The sequence below is a fragment of the Bos indicus genome, chromosome 26 (assembly GCF_029378745.1).
Source record: "Bos indicus isolate NIAB-ARS_2022 breed Sahiwal x Tharparkar chromosome 26, NIAB-ARS_B.indTharparkar_mat_pri_1.0, whole genome shotgun sequence".
Taxonomy (NCBI): Eukaryota; Metazoa; Chordata; class Mammalia; order Artiodactyla; family Bovidae; genus Bos; species Bos indicus.
Genome location: NC_091785.1, coordinates 13980634 through 13993619, shown reverse-complemented (window position 1 = coordinate 13993619; position 12986 = coordinate 13980634). Strand labels below are relative to the sequence as shown.

The following is a 12986-nucleotide window of genomic DNA, read 5'->3' as shown; positions in this document are numbered from 1 at the left end:
CACTTCTCAGGGTCTCAGTTTCTTCATCTCTGAAGTGAGATGTCAGACTGGGGCATCTCTACGCATTGTACACATATGTATAAATTTGTGAATTGACCTTCAGCGTGGGTGTTGGTAAACAATATTGAATTGAATGCTAAATAGATAATGGCACAACTAATGGTTTAAACAATTGTTTTGCATGGTTATTAAAACATAGGTTGTATTTCTATTGAGTTTCTTATAGATATTAGCTAGTTGTAATTTAGTGTGTACACTGCATTGTGAATTTCATTAACTATGATCTCAATTAGCATTAAAATTTACTTAGTCATAAAATGGGTCTTTTACAAGTGTTTTGCCCTTTAAAGTCTTTGAATGTTTATAAGGGCCTCCCAAGTACAGATCACTGTATTAGGATTCCCTTGGGTAAGTTGAGTTTCACATTCTTAAATGAATTAATTGCAGTTTGGAACTGCCAAAAGACACCAACTAAACTGAACAACTTCATACAGACAAACAAAACAGTAAGTTTGTTTAAACCCTAAAGAAGTTTTTGAACATGTCGCTCTCTTATTGAAACTTCCTAGGGGGATGGTTTGTGTATCAGCAGAGGAATGAAGTCCACAATAACTGTGGCATTGAGATATACTACCAAACCGACATGCAGAGCACGTCAGAGAACATGTTTCTGGAGCTCTTCTGTCAGATCATCTCCGAGCCTTGCTTCAACACCCTGCGCACCAAGGAGCAACTGGGTGAGTGGGCAGCGGGGCGCGGCAGGGCACCTCACTCCTTGAGGAGCACTGTCGTCCTCGAGAACATTCGCCACATGTGCAGCCCCCTGTCATGATGCCTGTGGGGACTCCACCTCTAGAAGATAAGCCGTTACTATCTCATGGACAGTAGAGCAGTTCTTAAGGAGATGACGTGTGTTTACATCACATACATGTCTATATAGAGGTCATTTTGGGTGGGGGAAAAGGATGCTAAGGGCAGGCTGTTGAGGGTGACAAGGTGGGAAGCAAGCCACCAGAGAAGCTTGCTGCTGCTAAGTCACTTCAGTCACGTCCGACTCTGTGCGACCCCGTAGACGGCAGCCCACTAGGCTCCCCCGTCCCTGGGATTCTCCAGGCAAGAACACTGGAGTGGGTTGCCATTTCCTTCTCCAGTACATGAAAGTGAAAAGTGAAAGTGAAGTTGCTCTGTCGTGCCCGACTCTTAGCGACCCCATGGACTTCAGCCTACCAGGCTCCTCCGTCCATGGGATTTTCCAGGCAAGAGTACTGGAGTGGGGTGCCATTGCCTTCTCCACCAGAGAAGCTTAGATTAAAAAAAGATTGTTACTTTAAGAGACTCACCCAAATCCTTTTTCATTGGTTGTTCAAAGCACATTACTGGGGCTTGCTCTTTTTGATCAAATTTTCCAGGATCTCCAAGGCTTTTAACAGTGCCTAAAACTGCCCGAAACATTTCCTCAAAAGATGCTTACTGTGACTTCTTCTTTGGGTTCCTTAAGAGGTCACGTATTTTTTATTCATCTTTGTATCCCAAGCCTGGGGCACATAGAAGAAGTCACAATAAGTGTCTTTTGAGGAAATGTTTCGGGCAGTTTTAGGCACTGTTAAAAGCCTTGGAGATCCTGGAAAATTTGATCAAAAAGAGCAAGCCCCAGTAATGTGCTTTGAACAACCAATGAAAAAGGATTTGGGTGAGTCTCTTAAAGTAACAATCTTTTTTTAAACTACCACCATGATAGATGCTGGACTGCAAAAATGGATAAGTTTTGGATGGTCTTTCCCTTCATGAAACTCACAATCTCATCAGGAAGGCAGACCTGTAAGGAATAATTGTAGTACAGTGTGGCAAATGCTACTAAGAGTGTTCAAACTCTAAAGGCGATGCTGAAGGTAGTGAGGTGTGGTTCAGGGGAGAGCAGAGGAGGCAAGCCACAGGTGCGTTCAGGAAAGATACAGATGGGAGGTAGCAGAGGAGCTCATGATGGGAAATGACCTTCAGTTACTTGGTCTCTGAAGATTTGCAGCCTGAATGAAGTCGATCCAGGGGTAGGTTATCTAACAAGAAATGCAATAGTGAAGGCAAGTTCACATAAGGAACTTGGATGTGAAAGGAAACCAAGCTAGGTCAATGGTTAGGGGATGAAATGAGTCCAGCATTTCATAGGGATGAGAATAACTTTAACATGGATTGAAGGGGATTAACTGACAGACAGTGAGGCGCTTGGGAATGTTGAATAATGAATAGGGGTTTGTGACCTCCAACTCTCCAACTGTTCTTCAGAGAGCTTGTCTGCCCTGTCCTTAGGAACTGAAGATATTTTCATTGCTGATTTCCTCAGAGGTGATTAATATAAAGTCCTAAAGTAGATTGTATTTGCTCTGACAGGATAATTTTTGGAAGATTAAAAGTGACCCACGTCTGAGACGCCATGGTCCTGACTGGCTGGTGTTTGTGTTTCAGGCTATATCGTCTTCAGCGGGCCACGCCGAGCCAATGGCATTCAGGGCTTACGGTTTATCATCCAGTCAGAAAAGCCACCTCACTACCTAGAAAGCAGAGTGGAAGCTTTCTTAATTACCATGGAAAAGTCCATAGAGGACATGACAGAAGAGGCCTTCCAAAAACACATCCAAGCATTAGCAATCCGTCGACTAGACAAACCAAAGAAGCTATCTGCAGAGTGTGCTAAATATTGGGGGGAGATCATCTCTCAGCAGTACAATTTTGACAGAGGTAAGGCATGATCAGGGCCCCCACATTCATGGCATGGAAGTGAAACATTTGAGGGCATTGATGCCATTCTGCAAAATGGTATTCATTTCATAGGTGATGTTTCAGGACAGTTTGGGATGAGGTGGTAGCACTTCTAAAGGACTTATATTTAATGTAACAACAATTTCCTATTAGAAACTTTTTTTTTCCTCTCTCTCTCAAACTAGAGCTGAATCTATCTGTATCTCATCACAATGCACTAATAGTAAATCTGATTTCACTTTATTCAGTATGCCTCTGAGACTCTGAGCACAGATATGTAGGCATCTATTTCTCATAGCTCTAAACAGAAAATGTGCAGATTGAACTCTCTTGAGACAAGTGCAGTCCTGGAGGCACCAGGGTTCAAACATCTGCCTTTAAGGATCTCCCCAGATTTGTCAGTGCTTTTAGATTTGGAAGAGCTGTACTCCCCAAAGTCTCCTGCTTCTCCTTTACCTTAGAGCAGAGATTAACTTCAGCTACACTTGAAGCCAGAAGGGTTGGGTCGTGTTCTCATTCTGACACAGACAAGCCAAAGATCTCAACCAGGTTGCCTTTTTGGGGCCTCCGTTTCCTTACCTGTAATTTTTCTAGCAGTTGGGTTCATTGTTAATGATAATAGTAACTAACAATTACTGAGCATTTGCCCTGGTATTATGTGATTGTCAGTTAGGTGGTTTTTATACCCAATTTCCAGATGAAGAAACTGAGGCTCAGAAAACCTGAAATGACTAGACCAGGAACCAACAGCTCACCCATAGAGAGCCAGGGTATCCTCTTACTTTTTACTTGAAATTTTTTCCCTTACTACTTTCAGGAACAATTGATCACTCAAAAAGATGGATATTTAAGAGTGTTGGAGTGAAGAATATTGTCATTTAGTGTAGTATTCTGGGCTGCTTAAAATGGAAATATTAATAAATTCTTGTTTGATTTCTTTTTCAGATAATATAGAAGTTGCCTATTTGAAGACACTTACCAAGGAAGATATTATCAAATTCTATAAGGTAAATTCACTTTACGTATTTGGACTTTGACCAGTAAGAAAACGTTACATGCTTTGTGTTATGTGTTGCCACTTTGAACCCATTCAGGCAGGACTTATGAAGGCATTTTTATGGATTTAAGTATTTTCGAGACTTATTACTATTAGGAAAAAGAGACAGTCCCTATTGAACTCAGTACTGTTTTCCTCTCCGTCTGGACCAAGGACTATGGTGGCCCTTCCCAGCTTCCAGACCCACCTACTTAGGTCACCCTCGTTTTTTTCTCTCTGTTCCCCACGCCAACCCACAGAGAGCGTAGGTGAGCTTATCATGGGAAGAAAGAACAAAGAAAGCAAATAGAATTTGAGAATCAGAGTCTTTTCCAGTCTCTGCCAACTATAAATCTCCACTGATTTAGGTGTCACTGAGGAGCCTGGTGGGCCACTTTCCATGTGGTCACAAAGAGTCGGAGACAATTGAAGCTACTTAGTATGTACACACGGCTCCTTTTAAAAATAAATGACCACTTGCCTTTTTTTCCAAAGCGCTTAACTCCTTTTTTATTTTTATTTATTTTTTATTTTTTTTGAAATTTAATTCACATACCACACAATCATTTATGTAAAATGTATAATTCAGTGGTTTTTAGTATATTCATAGTCACCCATTAGTCAAAAGGTATAACCATAATCACCTAACAATTTTGAAACTTTTTCTCACCCCAAAAAGAAACCCCTAAGCCTTTAGCAATCGCCTCTCTCCTCTTCTTTCCTTCTGTTAGTTTCAGGTATACAGTAAAGTGATTCAGTTATTCTTTTTCATATTCTTTTACATTACAGGTTAACTGATTATAGTTCCCTCTGCTATACAGTAGGATCTTAATTGTTTGTCTAGTATATATATATAGTAATTTATATCTGCTAATTCCACACTAGAGATCTTGTAAGTTTTAAGTGCCTAATAAAGTTTTTCAGGAGAAAAGAGAGGTACTGCCATTAAAGTTATCCCAGTTCTGCTCTAAGAGGTTTATACCATCTAAGTTTTCCCCACCGTAACAGAATTTATAGAAGAGTAGCATAAATTTTAAATGGGCATAGAATGTGTGTAATAACCATGCTAAGTGCAGAGATTAAAAATTTATGTAGCAGTAGAGCTGTACCTAGGAGAAGGCAGTGGCACCCCACTCCAGTACTCTTGCCTGGAAAATCCCAGCGACAGAGGAGCCTGGTGGGCTGCAGTCCATGGGGTCGCTAAGAGTTGGACACGACTGATCGACTTCACTTTCACTTTTCACTTTCATGCATTGGAGAAGGAAATGGCAACCCACTCCAGTGTTCTTGCCTGGAGAATCCCAGGGACGGGGGAGCCTGGTGGGCTGCCGTCTATGGGGTTGCACAGAGTCGGACATGACTGAAGTGACTTAGCAGTAGCAGCAGCAGAGCTGTACCTAAAGGGTTACATATAATTGTTTGTAATGTACTGGGGCATCTGATTTATGTAAAATACTTTTATGTCTATTTTTTAGGGCAAGGAACAAAATTCTACTCTGTAATTAGAATAGTGCCTTAGAATTATACCCTACCCAGTGTCCTGAGCCACATCTCCTGGTTCATACCTGATTTATTAGACACCACGTTTTTCATCAGGAGTTCAGTCCTGCCTTGTGCTGACATCTCTGGAAAGGATAGTATCTGCTTTTCAAGGTCATTTTTCAGGGGTATATCTTAGCTGTCAATACAAGAGTCGTATTTGCAGTTCTCATTAGAGTGACTTTGTGAAATTAGTTGTGCAGTGAAGGCTAATTATTTCTAATCCCCTGCTGTTGGTGCTGTGTGGGAGAGTGAGGAAAAGCAAACGACTCCTGAGTTGGAAGTGCCGATAGTTTCATAGAGGAAAGGGTGACTTTGCACCATCTACCAGTTATTATACCTATTCTCCCTGCCAGAGCCTGTGCAAAACAACAAGGCTCCTGGTCTCTGTATGTGCAAACAGATATTCATACAGCCAGTAACACCTTAGCAAGAAGAAAGAAAGTAGCAATTTTAGGTTCACAATTTGACAGTAAATGATGGTATTTTGAATGTACCTTTCTCAGCAATGGGATCTGAGCCATTTTTGACTGTGGATATGGCTGTGGTCAAGTTACCATCATCTTTAGCTCCCTTGCATTGTGTAGAGCAAAACGACTCTCATCTAAATGACTCTTGCTCTTTTGCAGTGATAGTCTTTTAAAAAACATATATTTTGACAAGAGGCTAGGCCTGTAAACGGATAGTGCATATCTGGAAAACCTGTGTTCCTTCCACTCAGTTTTGCTGTGAACCTAAACTGCTTTGAAAAATAAAATCTATTAAAATATCTGTATATGTGTGTGTGTGTGTGTATGTAGTAAAAACACACATAATTAAAAAATAAAAACTATATAAAATAAGATTCTGCTCTGATATATTGGGTTGGCCAAAAAATTTGTATGGGTTTTCCCATAACATCTTGTGCTTTTCGTCCAACTCAGTGTGACCGCAGGTAGTCTTTGTGTCCGTGAAGAGAGAGGTGCGGCAGGACTGTGAGGGAGAGTTGGGTGTGGGAGCAGGGCTCCGGGACACGTGTCGGCTGCCAGGCAGAAAGCCGTCCCGAGCCCTGCTCAGAATGGTCGGCCTCGCTCTGTGGTCTGTGGGGCAGGAGCGGGAGCATATGGCCCCTGAGCACAGACTCAGGGCTCAGCTCCATCACCAGCTAGCTAGCTTTGTGACCCTGGCCAAATTCTATAAGCTTCCTTATTTATGAAATAGAGATTAATTGGAGTATTCCTTGAAATGAGGTATGCAAAGAGATTGGCACTTAGCAGCATTTATTAAATAGTCTCTATTGTTGTTATCACTTTATTAGTAATACTCAACCTTAGGGTTTTTAAATAGTTTAATCAGAATGCTTCAAATGAGAGTATGTTTTCCTCCTTGATGTTATAAAGTAGCTATTGTGATTGAATTACTATTGAAGACTGTTACACTTTGTGAGGTTGGTTACTTGTTCTCTTTTTGCCTGTAAAAGAGGGTGCTCACGTTCAGCACTGTTTGGTTCCTAAGACGTTTATTAGTTACGTGTGTTCAAAGAGCATGATAACCTAATACACTGTGATGTTTCCAGAAGAAATGAAGATTGGTCTTTCCACAAATTTGATTATTTGAAATTACAAGTGGTACCTCATTACTGATTTTGTGAAAATAAGTTATGACTTTCTTGTCTTAAAAAGTGAGAGTATTTATTACCGAGCTTACACTAAATCCCGAACAAGGTTTCCCTAATACACTTGTGTTCTGTAAGATACTAATGGGGTACCTAGAAAAAGTTTTGTGACCATGTAAGTTTGAGAATGACTCTTCTTTATTCTCATTCTTGGGGAATCACAGAGCATGTTAGCTTTTTAAAAAATTCTAAGAGGGACTTAGAATTTTCCACAAATTCTAGAAGACCACAGGGACTTCCCTGGCTAAGATTCTGCACTTCCACTGCAGAGGGCATGGGCTCGGCCCCTAGTTGAGGATCTTAAGATCCTGCATACCATGCAATGCAGCAAAAAAAAAAGTTCTAGGAACCCCATAGTAAAGATTTATTTAGCCCAATATTTGTTTAGTTTTGATTAACAAAATATTTCCTAAACTGATTTCACTATGGACACTTCTTCTTGTTGTTCAGAATACCTATAAATATCTCTTGGGACTCTAGTGTTCCTTAGAAAAGAGTTTGCAAGAAAATGCAATTGGTTGGTTTTTAGAAAAATGCGGATTGTCCAAAGTTGGTCAGGAAATTGAACAGTCTGAAACTGAAGAGGATGTTCTGTAACTGATATAGGTTAAGAGGGCAATGAGGGTTTGGGTGAAGAGAGATCAAGACTGCATCTTTGGGGTGGGATGGGGTAGGAGTGGAAGGGAGGCTCAGGAGGGAGGGAACAGATGCATATACCTATGGCTGATTCATGTTGATGTATGGCAGAAACCAACATGATATTTTAAAGTAATTATCCTCCAATTAAATAAATTTAAATTAAAAAAAAGAAAGACTATATCTTTGGAAGCAAACTTTACTCTCATAAGATGCTCTCAGATGAGACAAACCTGGGCTGAGCTCCTAAAAGAGGCTGTTCTGCCAGCTTTGCTATGCAACTTCAGCAAGGCTTCCATTGCAGCTGCACAGGACCAGGCTTACAATAACTGTTCTGTAAATAACTGTGAGTCAGTCTGACTTTGCTGCTAGTCTCTTCCTCTGAGGATACAAAACATTATTTCTGGCTGAGGCATCAGGGGAAGCTTCATCACAACTTGAGTCTTCCTTTTGGAAAAGACATAAATATGGGCCTATCATTAAGGGAAGAGTGAGGAGACACTTCCCCACAGGATCCTTCTGCCAGCGTACTGTTCCTGGCATTCTTGGTAAAGACTGAAGGGAGTCCCTCCAGGCAATGTGATGGAATTGAGAGAACAAGCATACATACCTCACTTCTGGCCCCGTCCCCTTATGAGTTGTGTGGCTCAGCAAGTTGTTACGCCTGGGTCTTAGAGTCTGAGTCTCTAGAATTGGAATCATGGTGATGCTTAGCTTAAGAAAACCAAGTGGTCTAACATAGGAAAGAGGCTGATACAAGGCGTCAGTCAAGAGATGTTAGTTCTCTTCTCTTCTGGTAGGGGAGGAGCTGCAGCAGTGCCCTGGTGCAGAACCTGGGGCGGTTCCTGGGGAGCAGGCATTGTGGTCGTCCCTTAACTGGGCTCAGGCCATTGTCTCTGCACACACCTCAGATCACTGGGTGCAGCCCTGGTCACACCCTGATGAGTACTAGGCTGGGTTTTTAATCCCAGTCCCGGTGCTTATTAGCCATAGGAGCATGAGCACTCCAGTTTACTCAATGTACGATGGGGTTAAGAATAATTCCTGCCTGCCCTCCTAATGTTTGTAGAGTTTACATGAAATGCTGTAAGTGAGGGGAAAGAAAGGGACGCAGCTTTTCTGTTTCTGACTGTGTGCAGGATGACTCTTTATGGTCGTAAGACAGCACCTCATTTTAAGTTCCCTGGTGGGGCAAAAGGGTGACCTTGCTCTTCTTTCCACCCAGGAAATGTTGGCGGTAGATGCCCCGAGGAGACACAAGGTATCCGTCCATGTTCTTGCCAGAGAAATGGATTCTTGTAAGTACTGAGAATTGACTTTTTAAAAGGGTGTCTTTAGGCACATGATAGCTATCCCATGCCATAGCCACATCCCTTAGAGAGCACCAGGAAGTAAAGGGGTGCAGAAGGGGAGCTACCTGGAGACAGGGTCTGCTCTATCAAGGCAAAAATAAGGGGAAAAGGGAAACGAGGCCGTGAAGGGGAGAGCCGGCACCAGATGGCACAGTGCCGAGCTGGCCACAGCTGTCAGAGAACATGGCCATGCTGGTAGGACATCTCTGAAGGAGTGATGTGGAGCCGCTGCATGTGGGTAGGAGGTGAGCAGTCCATCTGCTCAGTTCTTCCCATCTCCTGTCTCTGACTGGCGTGGCTGATGACTCCCCCAACTTTCTTGGTGGTTTTACTGGGTCCTTCTGGGTGGCCAGAGCCTCAGGGACCAGTGAGGTCAAAGCTGGGCAGTAAAGCACTACAGCCAAGGCTGTTGAAGCACAGTGAGGTCCTGAACCATCACGGGGGACCTTCTGGACAGGAGGCAGGACAAGCTGTCAGGCCTTGGGAGCACACGGCCTGAAAGGACCTGAGAGGCGCGTGAACTGGGCCTGAGGCAGTTTTTTAGTGAGCTGAGTCTGGTGTGGTTTTGTTTTGTTTGTTTGCTCTTGTGTACAAATAACAGTGAGTGCAAAGCATTAAACCTTTTTTTTTTTTTTTTTAAATAGGTCCTGTGGTTGGAGAGTTCCCATGTCAAAATGATATAAATTTGTCACAAGCACCAGCCTTGCCACAAGTAAGAAACATAAATGTCGTGTTAGCTCTGTTAGAGGACTTCCTACTTAAAAGGACTTGTTCACCAGGACACGTAAGACCCAGAGGTTTCAGGCCACCACGTATCAGGGCATGTACTTCAGGTCCCCCTTAAAGGCCAGGCTGCCATTCCTTCACTGTTCATCTGGGAAGACCAGTGACTTTGCCCTTGTCGGCCTCATCTACTAGCTTGAACAGTTGTGTTACTCTGCAGTGAGTCATCTCCAGCCACATTTGTCCCCACATTTTCCTTGGCGCTTGTGCAGTTTGATCATTTTGAACGGTTGGCATTTACTTGGAAGAGGAGGAAGCTGGTAGTATAAGCAGGCCCTTGCCAGGTGGGCACACTGGCCTCTGCCACTCCACCCAGGCCACAGTCCTGAGCCCTTGGTGTGCCTGACCTTGAGCACGTAGGGGAAGCCAGAAGTCTTCCCTCTGACCCGGAGACCCACTGGGAACTCTCACCATAGGTCTGCATAGACCCTCTGACCCTACTGATCCAGGAAGAGAGTCAGCAGATATAATATGTAATAGATGGTGCAGAAACTAGTGTGTATATGCAAAAATAAAGTTTATATCCTGTTCAGTCTGTTTAAATACACTAAGAGAAAACTTTTTTTTTTTTTTTTTGCAGCCTGAAGTGATTCAGAACATGACTGAGTTCAAGCGTGGTTTGCCACTGTTCCCCCTTGTGAAACCGCATATTAACTTCATGGCTGCAAAACTCTGAAGATTCCCCATGGGCGGGAAAGTGCAAGTGGATGCATTCCTGAGTCTTCCAAGGGCTAGGAAAACCATCTTGGCCACTTTAATAGTTTCTTGTTCACTATTAGAGAGATACAGAGGAAAAAAAGAAAAAAAAAAAAAAAAAAAACTTGTCAAATGTCATTATGTAGAAATATTAAAAATCCAGAGTAATTAAATTACAAAATCTTATAGATGTAGAATATTTTTAAAATACATGCCTCTTAAATATTTTAAAAGTTTTCATTACTAAGAGAAATGTCCCTTATATAACAATACTTTAAATGATGAATGATATTCCTATAGAATCTTCCTTCTTTATTCTGTAAAATAGTCACTTGTCAGAAGAAAAATGTTAGCTTTTTTCTAAAAGCCTCCTAGGTTGACAGAAAAGACTTCAAAACATATAGAAAGGTGATACATTTTTAAAAATTGATTCTCGTTTGCTTTCTACTTAATAGTTTCATGTAAATAATGGAGAACATTACATTTGGCAGATAATGAACAAAGCAATGTAATTTTCTTTTATTAGTGAAATTGCTGATTAAGGCATGGTTTTAATCTTTTTATAAAATTTGAACATGTTTTTTATTCAAACAAGTAAAATGCTGGAAAACTCTAGAACACCCTACTTATTTACAGTGCTAGAAATACAGACTTACCTGGCATCAATTTTGTCCCAAACTGAATTTCTCAGGATTACTGTGATTTGTTTCTTTCTGATTGAATCATATTGACATTCTTGTTCATAGTTGGTTTGCAATGTTCCATCAGTGTCACTTTTCTCCCATCAACACATTGCTGTATTTATTTAACTTCAGATCCCACTGAGTGTGTGACATGCTTTTCCAACATCAGCTGCTCTAAATGTCTGTAACTTTTTACTATGGCGAAATCGCAGGCAGTATTCCAACCAAAATATCTGTCCCGTTGTGAATATAAAAGGCAGTGTGTACAAAGACACCTTTTTGGGGGTACAAAAAGGAAAGCCTTGGACTCTTAAATAGTGTGATCTCCATAGAGACACTAAATCCCCGTTTTGCTCCCAGTCTAATATTGCCTTAAGTGTTAAGTTGTTTTTTGAATATATACATACAAACACACAGATGATGACTGGAGTGAGCTTTTAAAAAATATCTTCTCTTCATGAGATACAATTATAGATGAAATTGTTACCGTATATTTAGCAGCCATTTTGAAACATTTACTGTTATTAAAACTTACAGGGAAATTGGAAACACACAGGTACTAGCAGCAGTAAGTGGGCCTGTCGTTGACTGACTCAGGCGAAGGAAAGAGTGGTATTTCCAGGGACATTTCGCCTCCATGTGGTCGATTTGCCAGGACTGCTTTCTGTAGAGTCACGTCTCTTTCACATCTTAAGTTTCACATTTGCCATTTTTCCAAATAATCTGAATTTGGGGCAAGAATGATAATCACAACCGTGGAGGCTGCTTTTGAGAGCGGGGCTCCATTTCTACTGTCAGATAAATGTGGTGCTGTAACTGTCTTTTTATCCCTACCTTCAAGAGCTTCCTTGTACGAAGCTTGTCTTTGTCCATCAGGAGGTGTGTGAGTCACCATCACTGCCTTCTGGTTTTATGCATTTGTAGACTATGCAGCTTTTCATCAAACTGCAAATATATATGAGAGGGATCAAAAATGAGTCCTGAGTGTATAAATCTACCACTGGAAGAGTAAATAACCCACCTAAACCTTTTCTGTGGAAAATTATGTGCTATTGGGTAACTTAGCTCTTTACAAAAAAAGTGGGGGGTGAAATTTGAGTGTCATTTTTATGGGAAAGTCAAGTGAAGCGCTCTGAGGGGCATCCCAGGTAGTCTCCAGGAAAGTGAGGTTGCTGGTGAGTGTGCTCCAGTGTTGTCTGCTGTCCACGTAGGACCTCCAGCCACTGTTGGCTCACTCAGGCTGACTTACACATTCAGCTAAATAGGTCCAAATTGTAGTCCATGAGCAATAACAGACTGCCTGGACGCTGCTCTTTCCTCAGTGTAAGGGAGATTTGTGAAACATTCAGGTGTCGTTACCCGTGACTTTTTAAAAAGTCTTTTTCACGAGTTGATGTGGAAGAGAGCATGTGACACAGCCAGTAGGTGGTGGAGTGCTAGGGTAATCCTGTTTACAATAAATTGCCTGATCTTCACCTCTGGAGTTTGTATTTGTATTATTTTACAGTTTTCAGTGGCCGATCCTCAACCTGCCTCAACATCCCGATTTGACAGTGTTTCTTGCTTTTTCGTTGTTCCTAATGCAAAAAGCAGTGGGTTTTTGGGGTTTAAGTGAATCTAGGTAAAAGTGATTTACTGTTACCTCTTGAGTCAATTTCACAGTCTTAAGAACAGATCACTCTGGTAAAATAGAAATCTTGATGTTAGAGGCTGAACTCCTTGCTGTGAGTGTTGTCATTGACCCCAGATCCAGAAAGATTTGTCCTGGGCATTACAGGGAGGAAAATTTTAAAGGTAGAAAAAAAATCTCTCTCCTCTACAGCTAGGTTTCTGCATCTTCCTGCCACACCTTG

The 12986-nt window shown here is 41.7% G+C and overlaps 1 protein-coding gene across 4 annotated transcripts in view; it reads left to right on the top strand.

The window, feature by feature from the left end:
• Nucleotides 1–12608, top strand: part of IDE (insulin degrading enzyme) — a 93873-nt gene extending 81265 nt beyond the window's left edge. For all 4 annotated transcript variants that reach the window (XM_019952767.2, XM_019952766.2, XM_070780485.1 and 1 more), the window contains 6 exons: nt 570–737; nt 2461–2733; nt 3700–3761; nt 8845–8917; nt 9616–9683; nt 10335–12608. In XM_019952767.2, the coding sequence (XP_019808326.1) occupies nt 570–737; nt 2461–2733; nt 3700–3761; nt 8845–8917; nt 9616–9683; nt 10335–10430 (740 nt within the window). In that variant the 3' untranslated portion in view covers nt 10431–12608. The remainder of the gene's footprint in view (nt 1–569; nt 738–2460; nt 2734–3699; nt 3762–8844; nt 8918–9615; nt 9684–10334) is intronic.
• Nucleotides 12609–12986: the final 378 nt, after the last annotated feature.